The sequence below is a fragment of the Solanum verrucosum genome, unplaced genomic scaffold (genome assembly GCF_900185275.1).
Source record: "Solanum verrucosum unplaced genomic scaffold, falcon-dt-bn FXZP01000106.1, whole genome shotgun sequence".
In the NCBI taxonomy this organism is placed as follows: Eukaryota; Viridiplantae; Streptophyta; class Magnoliopsida; order Solanales; family Solanaceae; genus Solanum; species Solanum verrucosum.
Genome location: NW_026020130.1, coordinates 1,790,043 through 1,812,304, shown reverse-complemented (window position 1 = coordinate 1,812,304; position 22,262 = coordinate 1,790,043). Strand labels below are relative to the sequence as shown.

The window sequence follows — 22,262 nt, the reverse complement described above, 5'->3', positions numbered from 1 at the left end:
AGTTTTCTGGTGATCTAGGAAAAATTAGGTTTTTAGCGGCTACGATGTTGAGAGCATTTTTAACCGATCAATATTAAAATATTTATATAATTTAGTTTAGAGTCTTTACACAAATTAACTTAATAATCTAACGAGAATATTGCTCCCTCCATCCTAATTTATGCCACACTCTTTTTTATATGTGCTACATAAAGAATGTAAATTTACTATAATTATTTATAGATTAACTTTTTAAAAATTACTTTATTTTAATAAAATAATTTATAACTACAAAAGGTCAGATTTATTTTAAACCGCAATCTCAAACGCCTTTTTTCCTTAAATTTTGTGCTAAATCAAATAGGATCATGTAAAAAAGAAAAGAAAAAAGGAAGTACTCCCTGTGTCCCTATTTACTTGTCCACTTTAGAAATGACACACCTATTAAGACAACAATGATTAGCATAGTGAAGTTACAATTTTACCCTTATTAATTATGATTCCAAAATCAATTTACTCATTAAAGCCATTATCCAAATTTCAAAGATGAAATAGCTAATCAATGTTATGGGAAGTTCATCAGTTTATTTATTTATGATAACTTTCACATTTTAGTGGGTTCACTGCGTAAGACCCACAAATGACAGAGAAGGTTAGCACTTCAGTTTAAGTAAAAAAAATTACAGCCACTTCTTTGAATTCAAGTGAAAAAAATTGGAGGGAAACAACATACGCTTTTACAATTTTTTGTAACATTTAAAAATTTCCCACCAAAATATTTTGTTGTAAAAAAATGCTTCAATGAAATGAGAAATCAAACAACCAAAGGATACAGGACAAAATAAATCAAGTTTAATGAATGGAATAGATTTAAATATTTCTGTTGAGGGGGATGATTCTTCAAGTTTATTTCTATCCATTTTTTAGAGTAAAAAATTGTGCAAAATTTTTACTCATAAACTACCGAAATGCTCTTTTGAGTAACTTAAAGGATTTTCACTCCCTAAGTATAATAAATATTCTCTTGTTTCAAACAGGATGAATTAAAACTTAAAAAATTTCAAGAAGTTTAAATGAGGGTATAATATAAAGTTTTTTTTTGTCCTTTCTTGATTTGTCAAAATGGACAAGTAAATAAGGACAGTTAAAACAAGAAATATGAACAAGTAAATAGGGATAGAGAGAGAGTACTAGATAACAATTCAAGAACATATATGTAAAGTAAAAAAAAAATGTGGCTTCAAAATTGTCTCAAGATTACGGTCCCTAAGAGGTTACCACACTGTAAACCAATTACAAAGGCCTAAGTGGCAATGTCCTTGAGAAATGAATGAGGGCAAAAATAGGAGAATGCAGCCACATGTAGGGTGTGTTTGGTACGAAGGAAAATGTTTTCCATGGAAAATGTTTTCCTAGAAAATGTTTTCCTGGAAAACAAGTTGATTTTTGACTTATTTTCTCATGTTTGGTTGGTAAGTAGAAAATATTTTTCGGAAAAGATTTTTAGTGTTTGATTTATGAATGATTTTTTTTTTGAGAAATATCTTTTATTTTTACTAGGGTAGAAAATAATTTTTGAAATTGAAAATATTTTTTAAAAAACAAACTTAAATTTTTTTGAGGGTGGGGTGGTACGGGGTGGGTTGAGGGTAGGGGTGAAAAATTGAATTTTTGAAGTTGAAAATATTTTTTAAAAACAAACTTAATTTTTTTTGGGGGGGTTGGGGGCTGGTAGGGGGTGGGTGGGGTGAGGGGCTGGTAGGGGGGTGGAGGGGTCGAGGGTAGGGGTGAAAAAATGAAATTTTGAAATTGAAAATATTTTTTAAAAACAAACTTAAATTATTTTTTTGTGAGTAGGGGGTGGGTGAGTTGGGGGGAGGGGGGATCGAGTGTAGGGGTGAAAAAAATAAAATTTTGAAGTAGAAAATATTTTTTAAAAACAAACTCAATTTTTTTTTTGGGGGTTGGGGGGGGGGGGGGGGAGGCCGGGGAGGGGGCGAGGGATGATCGAGGATCGGGATGAAAAAATAAAAAATTTAAGTTGAAAATATATTTTAAAAACAATAAAATAATTGATAGAGGGGGGGGGGGGGCGAGGGTAGTGGGTGGGAGTAAAAAATAAAAAATTGAAATTAGAAATATCTTTTAAAAATAATTTTTAATATTTTTTGGGAGGGGGTGGGGGTAGGGGTAGGGGTGAGGGTGGGTAAAAAAAATTGAATTAAAAACAAGCTTTAAATTATTATTTTTGGGGGGGTTGGTTGGGGGGCTGGTTTGAGGGTAGGGACAAAATAAATTGATTTTTTCAATAAATTTTTTTTCAATTGAAAGTTGGAAGAGAGTTTTGGAAAATGTTTTCCTTAAGTTTTGAAGGGAAGTCATTTTCCTTAAATTTGAGGAAAATGAGTAGATTTGGAAAACATTTTCCAAAACATTTAACCCAACCAAACATGAGAAAATTGGAAAACATTTTCCGAAAAATGTTTTCCTTCATACCAAACACACCCGTAGTAGCTTTACAACATGGAAATCTCGTTACTACCCATGTGAGGACGATCTAATTTTGTCATTCCCACTAATATTATAATAGAAATAATGATAATATAATTTCAACTTAATTCAATCATCAAAGATTCAAGTTCAGCAGAATGTGGAATTTTGAATGTCTTATCTCAGTAGGCAAAACTAATCTTGACAGTATTCGATTGTGTGAAAAGTAATTTGAAAGGTATTAAGATACATGATCCTGCCAGGCATTTATTTATTCTTTTTACTGGTCAATTGTAGTAAAATATTATAACAATGACTTGAAAACGCAGGATGAACCAACAGAAACCTCTAATCAACAACACAAGTGGACCACAAACTTTTCATGCTCTGTTTCCCTTGCAAGATACTTATGTAAGAAATACAATGTCTTAACAAGGACAGTTTTGTTCAAACTAAATATCCTTAATCCATCTCTCAGGAAATGATCTGAAAATACCATTGATTCAGCAAAAACTACACAAAGGACATACACTAGCAATAAAAGTTGCAGGAACACATACTGCCGTCAAAAAAGAGTTCAGGCCAGCGACAACTGTTCTAATAATCCTACTGGTATCCCTACAAGTTAAACTGACGACAAAATCCACGAGTCTGCCCCAATTAAATCTTCACTGAGCAAGCAAAGCAGAAGAAAGAATCAGTCATGTCTACGATTTTCTAGTCATGGAGATATTCACACCCCTGGGAGATCTTCGAACCTTAGATGATTCTCCATCAGTAGCACCTGTTCCTTTCAATTCCACTAACTTCTTAGGTGTTGTCACATTCTCCAGTTCAGATTTTGGATTTCTGCTGTCTTTATTCAGTTTTTCAGGGTACCAAATGTCATCTGGATTAAGAGGTAAAGAAGCAGGATCAAGTTCAAATGATCCCACAGGTACACCCTCTTTTTCAGTTCCAGTCATTCTGAATGATGGGATTTGATGAGAGAACTTGTAAAGTTCATTTGGCATTACCAAAAATGAGCCATCTTTAGTGTGGCTGGTGGGTTGGAAAAGGCTTACAAATCCACTCACCTTATCCAGGTAATTTACTTTTATACCGACATCCTTAACAAAATCAGAAAGTACCTCCACAATCTCATACTTATACTTACTATGTTTTTCTGGGTCGGAGCTCCAACTGATATCCCAATATTTAAAGAGAGCCCATGTCTCCCCTTTCCTAGGATATACAATGAATGCACCTCTCTTACCCTTTTTGGACTGCACTAGATGAGAGAATGTAAGACGATCATTAGTGATTTGAGAACTCCCACGTTTAAATTTCCCACAACCAGCAGGCAACTCTGCCTCTACCCACTCCATGTCTCCTTGGTCCTCTGGATTAGCCTCAAGCCAAGTGAACCGTAGCTCAAATTCAGGAGACGAAACTCTCCTAATCTGACAATAGAATCTTGGCATTCCATCAGCTGTATCATAACAAGCCCAGATTTGGTCAACAGCAAAGCAACTTTCTTCCCTATGCTTATCAAAATCACTAAACTCCGGATCAGGACAATCATATATCTCTGGAGGATTATCAGAAAGTTCACTATCTGGTTCTGAATCAGAATCAACAACTTCAACTTTTTCCACCTCACTTGATGGAGGTCCAGAAGCCTGTTTGTCAAATTTCCTATTGTTGGTGTTTTCATTTTGCACTTTCGCTTTAGGAGAGGCTACTCCATTTTGAGTAGCCTTTGCCTTGGAATTACCATTAAAATCAGTTGGTTTGGCATTCCTAGAGTCATCACCACTCATGGCTTCTTTCTGTTTTGATGTATCATCTTCAGCTGATTGGCTAGCCCGTACCTTCTTCAGAGGGTTTGCCAAATCATTCTCGTCATCACTTGCACCTTCATTATAGGATACATGCTGCCGTAGGCGAGAAGATCTCCTAGGGCCGAAACCATCAAATTCAAAATCTTCTCCAGCCGGTGGATAGCTACCAGATTCGATGTCCACAGTTTCAGGCTCAGTGCTGGTTGAAGTATCAATGCTCTCACTTGATTCAACTGTCTGCTTCCTACTCCTTTTCCTATTAATTTTATTAACCTTCGGCGTAGCAGCCCCTTCATTTGTATCGCCCATTTCCTTGTCATACTTTTCAGCTTTCCCTTTAGCCTTTAAATCCTCAAATAACTGAGCAGTCTTTTCTCTCCGTACCTCTGGTTGTGAACCCATTGTTTTACTGCTGGGACCCTGTTGAGATCCCATTTGGGCAGGTGTAAACCCAGCTCCGGCTGCCATTCTTGAGGTTCCCTGGTTGAAAGCCTCTTTCTGCTGATAAGGTTGGCTCGTGTTTGACTTAAGGGGCACATCCTGACTGCCAGGTTGACTCCATTTATGTCCAGGAGGAGCACCTTGAGAACCTAAATCATATGCAATGAAAGGCTTTGAGCATTTTTGGCAGCGTAAAGCTCTGTTCACAAAACTCCTGTAGTACTGGTACCTAATATTGCAAAAAGGACATCCCGTCCAGAATGTTTCAGGCATTGCTGATGAAGTTGGTTGTGTTTTCTGAATATTATTCAGATTACTGGACTGAGTACCAATACCATTTGGAATATTATTTTGTCTAGCTGAAGGATTTCGATTAACCTGTCGCTTTGCTACTGCACCTTTGGAAAAAAACCTGTACTTACTATCAAACAAAGTCCTTTTTGTCGGGTCCGAAAGCACCATATTTGATTCCCCAATCAACTTGAAAGCTGCCTCTGCACCTGGAAACTTGTTCTTGTCAGGATGAAGCACAAGTGCAAGTCTCCGGTATTGTTTCTTGATGGTCACTTCATCAGCCGACATATCAATTTGGAGGATCCGATACCAATCCTTTTCTGATCCCACTGTACTGCTCTGAGCAGAACAGTGGACATTACAGACAGCAAGTAGCTGCGATATATTCTCTAGCTGAGGGTAAAGCCGTTCAGCTTTCTGTGCCACCTTTTGAGCCCCTAAAAAGTCATTACTCTGCATTTTCTTCTCAGCCAGCTCTTTAGCCCTTAAGGCTTCATCCTTGTTGCACTCCATCACAATCCCAATAAAGATATTAATCAGTAAGATGCAGTAGACATTCATACACAAGTCTCCAACATATATTTTTCATGCTCAATGCCGCATTCCTGTCCCAACAAAAAGGAATATATCTGTCAATTCTTGCGTAAAAGCAAGAAAGATCAAATATTGCTTTTACTAATTACTAGTCATGTAGTAACCATTCTAGAGCTATCATGCACACCTAAAAGAAAAGAGAGAGAGGAACTTCACCTTCAGTTACAACTTATGAGCAGCTAAGCAATAAATTGATGACAACACAATCAAGAAAGATAAGATGCTTATACAAAGATAGTGAATCCTGCACCCAAAAATAGATGATTGTCATTCTGTGCCCAATAAAGAAAAACAAATAAAAGAGAGAATGCAAATGAAATAATACAGTTAAGAATTATTTCAATCGATTCCACGAAGTCATAGGCACACAATGCCTGATTCCCGAAATAGAGGATCTCTTAAAAGTTACAATAAAGAGCAATCACGACAAGACAAGTGGAGATGAAGCACACTGGAAATCATACAAGAACAATCTAACTTCCAATATATGGTAAAGTCAATATACAAGTATCATGCATAGACCCAAGATATCAAACATCGGAGACTTGAGACAGCAAACAAAGAGAGTTCATGGGGCATGGAGCTAAGAGCTAAGTATCAAACTGTAATCTAACTCCTTTGTCATCTATTTCTATGGGTGTTGCTTAGCAGTCTAAAACTTACTTTCACCTTTATAATCAACATAATCAACTATTCCGAATGTTTCTAATATTACTTGTAGACCAAAAAGATTTGATTTTCTTAAAGGTTACATACTGCCTAAAGTTATATCTGTTTTGCTTGATTAACCAACTTTTCCCAATGAAAAGAGATCATTAATCCACATATATTAGCTCGTAAGCATCGTGCAAAACTAGAACTATTATCACTAAAATCACCAAGAATATAAAATTTGCATTAATTATATTTTGCTATCACACAAGTTCTCAAGCTGATATCATACATGAAAAGTTAACTTTGAAATATATAAAACAAAGAAACCCACATTTTACCGAAACGTGAACAAAGTTAAGCATGAACATAAGTATGGGATACTGAGATAACAATCTTAACATGCAGATGAAATCAGAATGTGTACATCAACATACACTAAACCCTAGCATATTGCTGACAGGCAGATAAAAAAAAACTAGCATTGATTGATGCAAAAGCCCTACATACTCAAAACTCGAATCCAAAAACTTCAAATTTCAAACTCCATAGAAATCAAAAAGCACAATAAGGTTTAAGAAAAAGATGAAAAACAAAAGTATCCATAAATGTGCATACCTAAATGAAAAAGGACCTCCAAAGTTTTGACTATGGAAAGAGATTAATCCTTATACTACTAATAACTAAAGGACGAATTTGAGAGAGAGCAAATAGTAAAAGGAGGGAAGAGAATCGCGGGAATTGGAAAGAGAGTGAAAATTTCAGGAAGCCGGGAGATACCCAAAATTCTTCTGAAATTTCATTCCCCCCTGAAATCTAACTTTGTTTATCATCCTTGTGCTATTTCCCCAAAACATTGGGGAACAATCTAGAGAGTAGGTTTTTCTAGGGGTTGAAGGTTAAAATGGGCTGGGCTGGGCCCATATTTAAACTTCACTTTGGCCCATTCATCATTTTGAGCTTTAATATAGTTGAGTATAACCCAAGAGTTTTTGGATTAACTTTTTTTAAGTGGAATATTAGATAAATTTCATAATGTTAAGAACTAATTAAATAGTATATCTATTCTTTTCAAATAATAAAAATTCTTTAAATTTGGTGAAATTCGAATACATCTCAAAAGTCTCGATACATTTCGTTTCGGTTTCGAATTCATCATCCATCACTCTGATACAATCGCGTCTCGATGTTGAATACACCACTCAACATCTCGATATATTATTTCGATACACCGCGTAAAGTGATGTATTCGAGAATATGAGAGAGCATGAATTTTTGTAATTTTTCAAATTGCAAGAAATTTTAGAGAATATGCTAAAATAAGTTATGTATTGTGACAACCCACCCATTTGGATGTTGAAATTAACTCATACTTTTGGTATAAGACTAAGAATACATAACATACATGAAAAGATGTTATATGAGTTATTTTAGTTGCACAAAGTTCATATGTTAAAGTCAAGGAAGTTGTGAAATAAAATTCGGCAAAAGTAATTGTAAATGATGTTAAAGAATTCTCTGTAATATACGATCAGATTGCTCAACCATTTTCTCCTAATATATAAGGAGTTAGAATTCTCATGACCTATCAAAATCGAAGGTCTACGAATCTAGTTTCCAATGCAGTAAATCATTCGTCGATACAATTTAAGAGTTGAGAGATATGCATGTTTTCGTGAGACTGCACAAGTAAGCACCTCAAAGTAGGTCCCCTTAACTCTAAGTCGGTGGTCTTTATAAAACACCACCATCTTCGTCTTTTATCCATTATAAATAGCTGAAAACTAGAAAATTGACAAACCCACCTTCCAATAATCCATAGATGTTTAGATTCTCAACTCGGATGTTTAACAGAAGTTGTTCTACGTCACGAGCTCATCGTTGTGGTATAATTTTATTGTTGATTTAGACTCTGTTTGTTATTGCTGCAAAGAGGCAGAATCTTAAGCTTATTATTTCAGATATTTTGGTTGAGGTAATCTTCTTTTTACAACCCTCCTTCGTAATTCCATGTGCTAGTATCATTTTTAGAGATTTTTTAGCTAAGTGGTGGTGATTTTGAAATTGTGGTTGTGGGCAGCCCCTTTGTATTATTTATTTTGGCTATTATTGTTGTATATTAATGGTTTTAAGCTGATGGAGGTAATGAGTGGTTGGTGTGATTATTATTAGAGTCACGTATGATGGTTGTTGGATTGAATGGTGTGAAGTACGCCTAGTTATGTCGCCTCTGGACCTTGTCGCTCTTTCGAGATATTATTGGAATATCTTCAATGGATTTCGCTGCTGATTATCGTTGTTTTTGGCCTCACTTTATAGTTTGGACTTGGCTGGTCATGAGTGTGGCATTAGCGCCTTATTATTTACTTATGGATTGTTCTTACATCCTTGTTGATTTTGACTTTGTTGCATTACTTTGGTTGGTCAAACATCATAGTGACATCTTTTGGGATTTCGTTGAAAGGTATGTTGAGGTTATTATGTCTCTTCTGGCATGATCTTAATGACCTAAGATATTTTATGGTCGGTGTATTATCATTATTTGACTTGTAGCTTTATCCTATTGAGTTGGCTACAACCATATGATGTAATGCCTATCGACAACACTCTACTCCTTGCTGAGTGGCCTAGAAAAACCTTATTATGATTGTGTTTTGATTAATCATGATTACTAATCATTGTTGTGATGTTTTATAGTCTATCTGTCGCCTATGATCTTGTTTTGGCCTTAGGAGACACTGACATTGCAAGGGTCTTAAGCATACAAAATGATTCTTATACCGAGTCTTCGAGCCGGGTAGACCAAGCCTTTGGGCTGGGTAGATCGAGCCTTCGAGCCGGGTAGACTGAGCCTACGGGCCGGGTAGATCGTGCCTATAGGTCGAGTAGGTTGTACCTACAGGCAACATATATGTATTGTACCACAAAGCCTCAAATTTGCATTGATTCATGGAACAAGTACATTTAGACGGTTCAGATCGGATTGCCATCGGGATCCAGTTAAGGGGCTAATATGGGTATTTAGCGATTGCTTGCTCTCGTTATGACTATAAGGATTGTGTGTTGTTTGTACCTACCGGCTTATGGAGGCCAGGTCAGGTTATTGCTTGTTATATGCTTACATTTTATTGTTATAGGGAGATACGGCATTATACTTGTCTTTCACTCCTGCCTTTTTTCGTTCCATACTTTTACTTCAGTTTCAACTTTCAGTTTACCTTACATGCTCGGTACAATATTTTGTACTAACACCCCTTGGCTGGGGACCTGCATTCATGCTTGTAAGTCCTAGAGTTTTGCATGTTTTGCTTTTTAAAGATTTTGGGGTAGGCCGGTGATGTTCGACGTAATCAACTGACACTATTTCGGTTCAAGTGCCAAACTATCACGTGTAGTGATATAACCCAACCAAGGGTTGGGATCATTCCCACAGGGAATGGTTTTGAGAATTAATAGAAAAATAAAATTTAGTTCTAATTAGTCATAGCTATAAACATTATCGAATATAAACATACTAAATTTAAGGGGTGACGCAAGCGTCAATTATCAATGGGGTTTGTATTAATAACAACTAAAAAGAGCAAAAATATAAGGAAACTAGATATGGAGACGGGATTCTTGGATGTGATAAGAATACGGGATAAACTAGACTATCGGGTACATGATTTTGATAGTAAATTGTTGAACATTTGTGATACGCTAGACTATAGTGGGGTAAATTCTCTCTTGAGCAACTTACCCCGAATCAACTCAATTCTCTCGAACACCGAGTTGCCGCATTAAGCACAGCCTCCGCCTTAGCCATTCACTCTCTCGAGCTGAATGTGTGGGAGAAGACTAGGGTTCACTCTCTCGAGCTGAACCCATGTCATCAATACCACCGCTGTCAATTAGTAGTCTTAGTTTTACGACCTCTCTCTCGAGCAAGCCAAAAACACTAAGATGAAATCATATTTGCAACTACAATCCCATTAAGTTCATACACAACTACTAAACAAATCACATTTAAACAACAAATAAACTATCAACAAGCAAGACCCAACAGATAATTTAACCCATATTCACAAATCACACCCAAGAATTGGGGTTTTAGCTAGACATGTAAAAGAGATAAAAATTTATACCAATATCAGTTTCCATTAACTGGTATGAAGAATTAAGTCTTAAAACACGTCAAGAGTGAAGAATCTTCGAGACCCACGTCCAATTTCTTGGAGTTGAAACCCTTTAATCTTCAAGGTCTTAGAACAAAGTCTCCAAAACCCTCTAAAACTTAAACTCCCAAAAACTGTAAAAAGTTTGAATAATAGAAGTGATACTAACTAGAAATTAAAAACAAGTATTTATAGTGTTTGAAAATTTGTGTGCGGAGGACCATTCGTGCAGTTAGTCGGGATCACCGATACGCTCGGCGATCCGCCTTTTGGTCGATTTCATCGCCTTCCTGCTTTGCCTTCAGCATTCTCGCATTTTGAGGATTGGGTGATAGAAGTACTACTTCGCGAAAACTGCTCGGCGACCGCCGACTGCTCTTTTCATCACGGAATGACCTTTTCTTTAGGGCTCAGCACACTAGAACAAAAGGAATCTCCAGGCCGATCGGTGACTCGCCAACAGGGCTCGGCGATCTTCAGGCCTTCATTTCTTCATTTTTTTCATCCGCCTTGTTCCTTCTTGCCAAGTAGTGTCCATACTTTGCCTCAAACTCCAAATACCTGAAACTTAAGGGTTTACATCAGATATTGAGACAAAATATGCATTTGAGGACCTAATTCTATCAAATATAGCCCTAAATGAGTCCAATTTGTGACTCATCAACACCCCCAACTTAAACTTTTGCTTGTCCTCAAGTAAAACTCAAGTTCAGCAGTTCAAAAAGGATGTCTCAAACAGTGCTACACAAGACTCAATCATGAATGTACACAACAAGACTCAACTTACTCATGCAAGGATCAATTGTATATCAAAAATCAAGTTGTGACACACCATTATCAAAGATTCTCAAGCTCACTATACTTGCTTCAAATGCAAGTCTGAGCTCAACAAAGGTATTCAATGCCCTCACACAAAGAATGCTTCCATATTCACACACAATGGTTTAATCATTTAAAGTTCCGGAATCAAAAGCAATGCTCACTCTGACAAAGAAGAACACAATGTATGCTTTCACCATAGTTTACCCGTATTTTCCAATCAACAAATGTTTCAGCTCACTCAAGATCAAAAAGGTCTTTTCAAGGCTTGTAATGAGGCTGAGTGCAAATGTATGGTCATTTAGGTTCAGTGACTTTCATCCTTGTGAAGTGGTGCCTTTCAACATTCCCTTTCCTCTTCTTTCATCACTTTCTTTAGTGCTCATAAGTCATCCCATTATTCACTTCCATGGATTGTTCGAACCTCGTTTCTTTTGTACTTTATTCCACAACTTTTTCATTATTTTTCTTTTTCTTTCTTTTTTTATTTTTTTTTTTATGAAGGGGTTCCATTTTTTTAACACCATGGGTTAAAAGGGGACTTTTCTTGCACTTCTTGACTTGCCTTTTCTTTTCACCACACCCCTAACTTAGGCTTTTGGCCTAAGTTGACTATTCAATCAACCACGAATCACGGGAATTATAGGTAGTGGATTAAGAAAGGTCGTGTTTTCATCAAGTTTCTTCCAAAGAAAGGTAAGGCTCAAGGGGTGTTCAAGAGGTTCACACACTCACAAGGTAGGCCACAAAAGAGGTATATGTCAAATTGGCTCACACTCTTCGAAGTTGCCTAAGATCATATCAAGAGATAATTACTTAGTCGACCGGACCAACGGGGCATATTCTAGGTGTTATCATACATGGTTCACAGTAAGCTCATCACACAAGACATCGACACCAAAGTCAAACAAGACTCCACGCTTTTGCTAGTGTACAACGTTCATCACTAGAGAATCATTTGATAATTAGCTAGTCACAACGAGATGCAAAGAGTTCACATATTGACTATGTAACTTCAATTGGTCTCATCGTAGCCGCGCATTCATGTTCGTTCAATTATGAGCACTATTTGATTCATTGATATTGATCGAAACCGAGACTCAAATTTGCTGAATAACAACCACATTCAAGTACATACAAGAGTGGGCGAAAAATTAAATGGCTCAAATCAAAATCATTTATAATTTAAAATAAAAGGAGCCACAAGCTCAAACATCCACAAGAAGCAGTGTAAAACACAATTTTAAGCACAACGACCCAAATATATAAACAAAACACAAACATCAATATTCACACAAAAGGTGGGCCTTACCCCACCACAAATAAAAACCATTTGTCCTCAAATGCAAATGAATTAAAAATATCCAAAAGTGAAAAGAAATAAAGACAGAGAGGGAGGTAAAGAGGAATCCTGTCTAAACAGTCGCTCTATCTGTCTGGGCATCAGTGCCCGATGCCTCACCCTGAGCCTGGGCATCAGTGCCCGATGTCACCTCAAGAGGAACAACAGTGCTATCTTCACCAAGTTATGTTAACTGTGAGTCTTCCAGAAAGACATGCACTGCCCTGTAGAATCCCTTAGCCCATGAAGAAATATTAGGGTCCAGGGTAATGGTTTTCCTGGCAGAAGTGGGCCTCTTGCCCTTGCCTTTTCCAGTAGTTGTGGGTAGTTTCGAAGCTTTTCCTTTCGATGTAACTGCATCCTCATTTATCACAATCCCTTTGGACTTCTCTTGAGATGGCATTATTCATTCATCAGCTTTTGATTTAGTCATGTCTGCAAAATCTCGAAGAGAGGTTAGAGAGACTTAAGCGAAAGCTCATCAGAACAATTTCAAACAGACTCGCCAAACTAGAGGGTGACTCGCCAAATTTCTTGGGCGAGCTAAATCGAGCTCGCCTAAAGGATTAGCTCTAAAATTGCAGCAAATAGGCGATAGGAAAACCACTCGACGTGTCGCCGTTAGCTTTCGGTGAACAAGGACAAGTTCACCGAAAGTTCTAGTGCACAAAGGCTAAGAGGTGCAAATAGGGGGCAAAAGAGAAGACTTTTGGCGACATCAAGCTTTTCGCCGAAAGTTACAGAATCAATCTTCAAATAAAGCATGAAATCAAAAGTGATATGGGGACATTAGGCGAACCGCCGAGTGGTTCGGCGAGCTCGACCCAGCTCGCCAAACGGCCCAACGTGCCTATTTTGAACCCAACTTCTCAAATTCAACCTTGCAACCCCCGAAAACAAAATCAAAGTATGCATCAGTACAATTAAGGTAGGACCCATACACCCAAACACAACCTCTTGAATTTTAATCCAGTTTAAGGCATGCAATTATGGGAACTCAACAATCATAACTACTCGAGCAAGATTATCAAATTAAATCATGTATGTAAACAATCTAATCCTATCAGACAGGATCATAACACTTCAACAAGATCAGGCTATTGCAAATGAGTATAAATTTTGATAAATAAACTTGAGGCATAGAAAACCAACCTTTTTTTGTCGATAAAGAGAAGATTGAAGCGCTAGGCGGTAATGTAATCCAATTCCGATCACAAATCAGCACTAAAAATACTCTAAAAATGCGAAAATATAGAAACTATCGTGCGGGTGTGAGTTTGGGAAGATAAAAAGTGAGGGAAAGTGAATGAGGTTGAAACTTTCATATACATCATCAAATTTTACAAAACCTCTAGTGAGTGTGGGGGTCCCAACGACGGTCTTTGTCGAGATCGCCGACATGGTCGGCGATTCGCCAATAATTTCCCAGGCTTACCGAGTTTTACAGACTCCAATTTGAAGATGTCTTGAGTCAAATAACGGACTAGGTCGTGTTCACCGACCTCTTCGACGACTCGCCGACTGGAACTATTGCTCACCACACTACACTTTTTCGAACACTTTCCACACTTCAACCTGTACAAACAACATACCATTATTTTACCAAAACACAAATAGAAAGCAATAAGGGGTTTGGGTTGCCTTCCAAATAACGCCTTAGTTAACATCGCGACACGACGCAAGTCCACCTCCAACCTCATTCTTGGGGTTAGCCATAGTATCACTAGGCAAACCCCCCTGCTATCTCAGATTGAGATGAGATGCTATATGACCCATTTGGATCTCTAACTGATTTATAGACATTGAATGGGAGGTGATGGTCTGGCTAAGGGTGGACACATCTTCTTTCACTTCTTTCAAAATTTTATCTGACCCTTCAACTTTATTAAGGATACGAGAGAGCATATCCTTAGACTACCACCTTCTGAATCCTTCGGCTTTTGGCACTCATGGGGGGCATATACCTGTCTTTCTCCCCATCCTTCCAGTTAGGATTTTTGTCCCTCTATTCTGTGTCGCGATCTTTCCAACCATCCTCTCTAGCCCAACCTTGGTTACCACCCTGCCTCGGGTAGTTTGAACGATAACCACCGCCTTGGTTGGCTAGAAAATTTACCTTCTCATCAAACAAGGCTTCAAACTTCGTCGCCTTAGGATTTGCACACCCGACCCCAACGACATTGACACCATGCGCACCAACCCCCATGATATTTTTGGATAAAATGTCAAGTTGTGTCATGATCTTGGCCATGTTTTGGTCTCTCTCATGATCTTTCTCCATCTGTTCCTTAGAGAGCTTGAATGTGAGAGGGGAGACCTAGTCTTCACGACTGTACCACGCTCTGTTTATGGTCATCATACCATCTAAAAGTTGGGCTGCAATTGCATACGGTTGTTGCATCAAGCCTCCAGGTGAAAGTTGGTCAGCAACACCTTTGTTTGTTGACTCCAAACTTCGGTAAAAGTACTGCATCAAAACGTTGTTGGGCAGGCCGTGAGTTGGGGATTGGAGCACCAACTTTTTGAATCATAGCCAAGTCTCATGGATTGGCTCACCCTCTAAATGTTTAAAACTCTGAATATTGTCCCAAAGAGTCATCATCTTCGAGGGAGGGAAAAATTGCACTTGGAATGCGTTTACCAATTCCTCCCGAGAAGTGATGGATTTGCGTGGCAACTCTTCTAGCCACTTACACGCCTCTCCCATCAACAAGAAAGGGAATAACCTTAACCGGACTGAATCTTGAGAGATGTTTTTAAAGAGAATGGTCCGCACACATCCACGAAGTTTCAAAGATGCTCGTGAGGATCCTCATGAACCAATCCACTGAAAAGTCCCTTTAGTTGCAAGAGTTGCAACATAGTGCTCGTTATGTGGAACACTGCATTTCCATCAGCTGGAGGTAAACGGATGGCCCCAATACCTTCCATGAGATGGGGGTCATTAATGTTGGGTTCTTGGACATAGTTGAGATTTCCGATGTCATCTTGGTGGCCCACCAGCCAGTCGTTGCTGCCATTAACACTCATGCTTCCGGCTTTCAACACAAACAATAAAAAAAACTAAAATTTAAGTAAGTAGACTATGACTAACAAAAACAAAAATCCTACTTAACTAGAAATTCTTAAATAACACCACTCCCCGATAGCGGCGCCATTTTAATGTTCGACGTAATCAACTGACACTATTTCGGTTCAAGTGCCAAATGATCGCGTGTAGTGATATAACCCAACCAAGGGTTCAGATCGTTCCCACAGGGAGTGGTTTTGAGAATTAATAGAAAAATAAAATCTTGTTCTAATTAGTCATAACTATAAACATTATCGAATATAAACATACTAAATCTAAGGGGTGACGCAAGCGTCAATTATCAATGGGGTTTTTATTAACTAACAACTAAAAGAGCAAAAATATAAGGAAACTAGATATGAAGATGGGATTCATAAGATGTGATAAGAATACGGGATAAACTAGACTATCGGGTACATGATTTTGATAGTAAATTGTTGAACTTTTGTGACTAGGCTTGATTATAGTAGGGGTAAATTCTCTCTCGAGCAACTTACCCCGAATCAACTCGGTTTCTCTCGGACACCGAGTTGCCACATTAAGCATAGCCTCCGCCTTAGCCCATTCACTCTCTCGAGCTGAATGTGTGGGAGAAGTACTAGGGTTCACTCTCTCGAGATGAACCCATGTCGACCCAATACCACCGATTATCAATGTAGTAGTCTTAGTTTTATGACCTCTTTCTCGAGCAAGCCAAAAACATTAAGATGAAATTGTATTTGCAACTACAATCCCATTAAGTTCATACACAACTACTAAATGAAATCACATTTAAACAACAAATAAACCATCAACAAGCAAGACCCAACAGATAATTTAACCCATATTCACAAAATCACACCCCAAGAATTGGGGGTTTAGCTAGACATCTAAAAGAGATAAAAAATTATGCCAATATCAGTTTCCATCAACTGGTATGAAGAATTAAGTCTTCAAACAAGTCAAGGGTGAAGAATCTCCGAGACCCACGTCCAATTTCTTGGAGTTGAAATCCTTTAAATCTTCAAGGTCTTAGAACAAAGTCTCCAAAACCCTCTAAAACTTAAACTCTCCAAAAAACTGTAAAAAATTCGAATAATAGAAGTGATACTAAGCTAGATATTAAAAATATGTATTTATAGTGTTTGAAAATTTGTGATGCGGAGTACCATTCGGAGTAGTATCCTCCTTTTGGTTGATTTCATCGCCTTCCTGCTTTTGCCTTCAGCATTCTTGCATTTTGAGGCATTGTGCGATTGAAGTACTGCTTCGCGAAACTGCTCGGCGACGTGCCGACTACTCCATTTCATCGCGGAAATGATCTTCTCCTTTAGGGCTCAGCACACTGGAACAAAAGGCAATCTTCAGGCCGATCGGTGACTCGCTAATAGGGCTCGGCGATCTTCATGCCTTCATTTCTTTGTTCTTTTTATCCACCTTGTTCCTTCTTGCCAAGTAGTGTCCATGCTTTGCCTCAAACTCCAAATACCTGGAACTCAAGGGTTTACATCAAATAGTGAGACAAAATATGCATTTGAGGACACTAATTATATCAAATCTAGCCCTAAATGAGTCCAATTTGTGGACTCATCAGCCGGGGCCATTTCCCGTCCAAGTGTTATATTCGTAGAGGCTTGCAGACTAGGGTGTTGGGTTGTATAGCCATGTTATTGGCCACGTTAGCCTTGCTTTCTTGTTGGCTGATGATTGATAGTTGCTTGACATATTGGTAGATACATACCTATTTTTAGCTTTCGTATAGAGATCATGGTGGCTTTGATGGCCCACGTAGCGTTTATGCTTTCCTAGTTACCATGGTGGCCTTGACGGCCCAAACAGGCCTATATGCTAGTTTGTTATTGCTTTATATAAATTGTTGGGAGTAGGTATTTTCTTTATAGAGCTATTGATAGGGGCCTTGCTGACCGAGGGCTTATTTTTAAGTCGAGATATAATTGTTCGTTGTCTTGATTGTGTGTGGCTGTCATGTGCCATTAGCAAGTGATTCAGCAGGGTCGGCTCAAGCCTAAGTTTTGGCATCAGGTGTCAGTTGCGCCCATCGAGTTTGGTCTGTGACATGTATTTAGTTTTTTTTTCCTTTTTAAATAACTTATAAGTTAAAAGTCAAAAGTTATAAGTTGGAAACCCCCAACTTTTTATTTTTGACTTTTTATGTGTTGTGTTACCCAAACACTTTCAAAATTAAAAAAGTGTTTAAAAACCGAAAGCCGCTAAAATTAAGTCAATTCAACAGAGTATATCAATTTAGTCTCTGATATTGCATGACATTGCATTCAGTTTATGACATACAATATTGATCAACTGCATCTTTATTTCTTTCTCAGTGGATTAGGTCATATGTATTAGTTTCCTAATCAGTTTAGCATCTCAAGTTCGTCATCTTCAACTTTATATTTAATAGTGCATATCTCACATACTAAATACATTTAAAGTAGTGACTACATACCTTCATTTATGATATATGATTTATAATATAGGTTAAAACACTCATATCCAGCTCACGGTTAGTATGGTTATGTATCATCTAAACAATAGAGTTTAGTAATTTCTTATCTATGTAGGACAAGGACTACTTTTATTTTTGTTACTTTAGTCATTTTAGTGTTAGCCGAGGCATCTTAGTAGAGGCTTTCATACAATAGTTTCAGCTTTATGGTTTTGTTCAGATGATTTCCATTTGATTGTTAAGTTTGTTTTGAACTTACTTATACTATTCAGTTTTAGTTTCCGCTATGGGATTTCTTAGTTTTATATAGTAATCTTAATGTCATGCTACGATATGGGCCAGCTTGGGGTCACTTGTAACTCTAAGAATCATATTACCACTAAGGGTAGTCTCAAGTCTTAACAAACTTGGTTTTTGAGCATCACGTTTGAAATGTTCAAGAGTGTCTGAGAGTCAATTGAGTAGAGTTTTTTACATGGGTGTGAAAAGCGCACCACATTGATACTAAACATTTGGGAAGTTTCACTTTCCGTATGTTCATATCATGCGATAAAGTGTGAACTCTATTTCACCTCCTTCTAACTTGTGCTCTACACATTTACTGAACCATACCTCCCAGAAGAGCTTATGGAAGGAGAAGTAAAAATGGGAACGGAGACTGGTAAGCACCACTAGTTCCAACTGACCCTTTTGAAAGAACAAGTCTCTTATACTTAGTCAAGGGTTGCGTTCCAGGTGATATAACTCAAACAATGACAACTCAGGTCAACCAACAAGTTGTTGCCCATGTCAAATATGAATACAATAGTAGCAAGGGTTTGGGATTTCACTCTGATGAATCATGTATAGTTATATGGTTCTAAGGTGGAAGAGGATATGTGGGAGTTCATTGGTGACATTAAGATAATCAAGCATAATATGGGTGTCCCTTTAGTCGAGAAGGCAAACTTATCCATTAGTTAGTTGGAAGGAGTGGCTATGACTTGGTGTAAGTAGTGGAGGAAGATAAGGGTGTTATTGTAGGTCCAGTAGACTAGGATGAGTTTTTGGCTGCTTTTTTTGACAATTTTTTTTTGCTTGAATTAAGGGAAGCAAAAGTCCAGGAAATAATTAATTTGAAATAGGGTGAGTTGACCGTGAAAGAGTGTTTCCTTAAGTTTACTTAGGCTCTCTAACCATGCTCCAGCATTAGTGGCTGATTCAAGGGTCCGTATGAGTAAGTTCATTTCAGGTGTTTCCAAGATCATGGCTAAGGAATATGGGACTGCCATACTGATCAAGAAGATGGACATCTCTGTGTTGATGACCCATGCTAAACAGATTGAGGAAGAAAAAGCCAAGAAGAGTGAGAGACATTGAGTAAATGGGCTAGAACAATCAATTTTGACTTTTCATAGAAGAAATTGGGTGGTTGGAATCACTCTCAATTTTTTCAGAAGTCCTTAGCTCTAACTCTATCCTTTGCAAATGCATAATTACCAAAGTTAAGAGGAGAGCACAGAGTCTCTAAGTCCTATAATAGCATCACAGATGGTCCTATTCATTCGGTGTGCAAGAGATATGGTAACAACCACCCGGGGAATGTATGGTCGGCAGTGGTGGTTGTTTTGGATGTATTGTTCATAATATAGGTTAGCATCACATATGGTCCAAATCATATGGTGTGCAAAAAATCTGGTAAGAACCACCAGGGGATGGTATGGTCGACAATGGTGGTTGTTTTGGATGTACTGTTCATAATATAGGTTTAGACACTTCCGTATCATCTATACAATAGAGTTTGGTGAGTAAGGTTCCATACTATCTCTACAACAGAGTTTGATGTGTCCTCTTAGTTATAGGACAATACCAACTTTTATTTTTGTAACACCTCAAAAGTGCCTAGCTCGGATAAAGTTGGAAAGTGCAAAAAAAGTTACTGAAGTCTGCAATTTTGATTTTTTTTTACAAGAGGTGTTCATGGACAGTATAAGCTTGCATGGTTCGTGGAAGTCACCCATGAAATGAACCTCAGAAAATGGAAATATTAGGGTCAGGGTTTACGGATGGTTGTACAGTCTGTATAATAATTCATGGACCATAGACCCTTTCGTAGACCATCTTTAGAAAGTTGGAAATATGGATCGACATGACAAATGGGTTTCACGGCTCGTGGTAGGGTATATGGACCATGGATGGGGTCGTTGAACAAAGATTTGAACATCAGAAATATTAAGGATCCCTTGCCTTTCATAGAAGGCCAAAACAAGTCGTAGAATGGTTTACAGAGACCATGGAATGGTCCATAAAGAGGAATCTTCAAAAAATAGAATATTAGTGTTCACGAGAGGATGTATGGTCCGTCCTATCTTCTAAAGACCATGGAAGGGTCTGTAGATCCAAACTTTAGTAACCCAGTTTTTCCTCCCTGCCTTCTACGAGATTCTTCACGATCGGTGGACAGTTCTGCGAATCATGGAATGGGTCCATGAATGGCTTCCGATAGATTTTAATAAGGGATATTTTAGTCTTTTCCACTCTTTTAATTCCTACATTATGTTGTTTTGACCTATTCTAAGTGAGTATAACTGATTGCTAATCACCCTAACTACCTCATTCCCCCTCATTCTCTCAAAATCAATTTCTTTTCTCCTAAGGCAAGATCAAGGTCTTCAAGCCAAGTCTCCTCTTCCGAATTCAATAAGGTTTTGACTAAGGTATAATGTGGGAACTTAATCAATAGGTTCTTCTTCAACCATTGATTTCTAAAGAAACCTCGATTTCTCAATTTATAATCTTCCTAAATTTTATGGTTTCATGATTTCTTATGGGTTCTTATTGAATTTCAATTTCATCTTCGTGATTGATCTTAGTATGCATGAATTAATTGTAATTCAATTATTTCAATGTTATTTTCATGAACCCATGACATGTAAGTATTTTAATGATCACAATTATGCTATTTTCATATGCAAGTTTTATGAATTAAGGATTTTATGAATTAAGAATGCTTTTAGATGAAGTATCATTCAATTTATATGATTAACATGATTTAGTTGCTTTCAGATAAAATGTCTCTCAGATTATGTTATGTTATCATGATTTTAAGGAGCTACTCAAATTATCATATTTTTCATGAATAATTCAATATTACAGATTCTTACTATTTCTTGACTTATGCATGTTTTCCGTTGGGAGTTTACTTATCACCGAGTAGACCTAGGGATGAAGTCTCACCCATTAGAAGATGTGTGAGACCTTTAGTAACAATTCCTTTATCTTAGAACTAGGTGCCCCCATAGAACTTAGTCTTTGTAAACTTTACTTAACAGACTTTTCTTAGCTCAGACTCATGGTCCTTACCTTGACAAGTAGGACACTTTTTTTAATTGTAGGAGTAGTACATTGAACTTCATGTTGTAGATCACATAGTTTATATCGGTTAACGGTATCTCCCACATATGATATGATTTTTAGATATTACATGATCTTGTGTTATGTTTTTAGATTAGATCATTATTTTTTATGTTATATTTACTTGGTCATTGCATTGGCTTGTTTTACTGACTTATCATGTCATGTTTATGAAGTTCCTCATACATAGTATATTTTGAATACTAACAACATAGTTTTTTGCCTATATTGTTTCATAATATAGGTTTTGACATATCTCATTAGGCTCATGGTTAGTACATGATTCTATCAGCCTACACTACCTTTGGTGAGTCGTCATGGTTTGGGGATATACCTTCATATGTTCATTTTAGACTTTACTTTCAATTATCAGATTATTCGAGTGAGCTAGGGACTTGTCCTATCAACTCACTTATGAGTACATGCTTTTCAAACATAAGGATTCCACATATGTTGTCGTTGTATTCAAAATTTTCTTTTATACTATGTTAGTCATTTGAGATTTTATTGCACTTTTCATGATTATTTCAGTTATGTGTGCTATCTTAGTGTGATGATATGCCATGTAGTTAGCTTGGGATCACGCACTAGGCAACATGTTACGTCTAAGAGATAGCCTTGGGTCGTGACAAATTTCTATATTCCAGTCATTCAATTTTTGGACAGTTAGAGTTAGCTAGGGTATATTCCAACAACTCATCTTAGTAGACGCTTCCAGTCAGTCAAACAATAGTTTCACCTTTAGGAATTCTTTCAGATGATTTCC

The 22,262-nt window shown here is 37.4% G+C and overlaps 1 protein-coding gene and 1 long non-coding RNA gene across 2 annotated transcripts in view; one reads left to right on the top strand and one right to left on the bottom strand.

The window, feature by feature from the left end:
- Positions 1-22,262, top strand: part of LOC125827299 (uncharacterized) — a 322,911-nt gene that overhangs the window by 33,032 nt on the left and 267,617 nt on the right. The window lies entirely within an intron of this gene.
- LOC125827286 (uncharacterized) lies at positions 2,944-5,879 on the bottom strand. Its single transcript, XM_049506603.1, has 2 exons — positions 5,778-5,879; positions 2,944-5,632 (listed from the first exon to the last, which is right to left on the bottom strand). The coding sequence occupies exon 2, from the start codon at positions 5,586-5,588 to the stop codon at positions 3,177-3,179; it is 2,412 nt and encodes an 803-aa protein (XP_049362560.1). The 5' UTR covers positions 5,589-5,632; positions 5,778-5,879; the 3' UTR covers positions 2,944-3,176.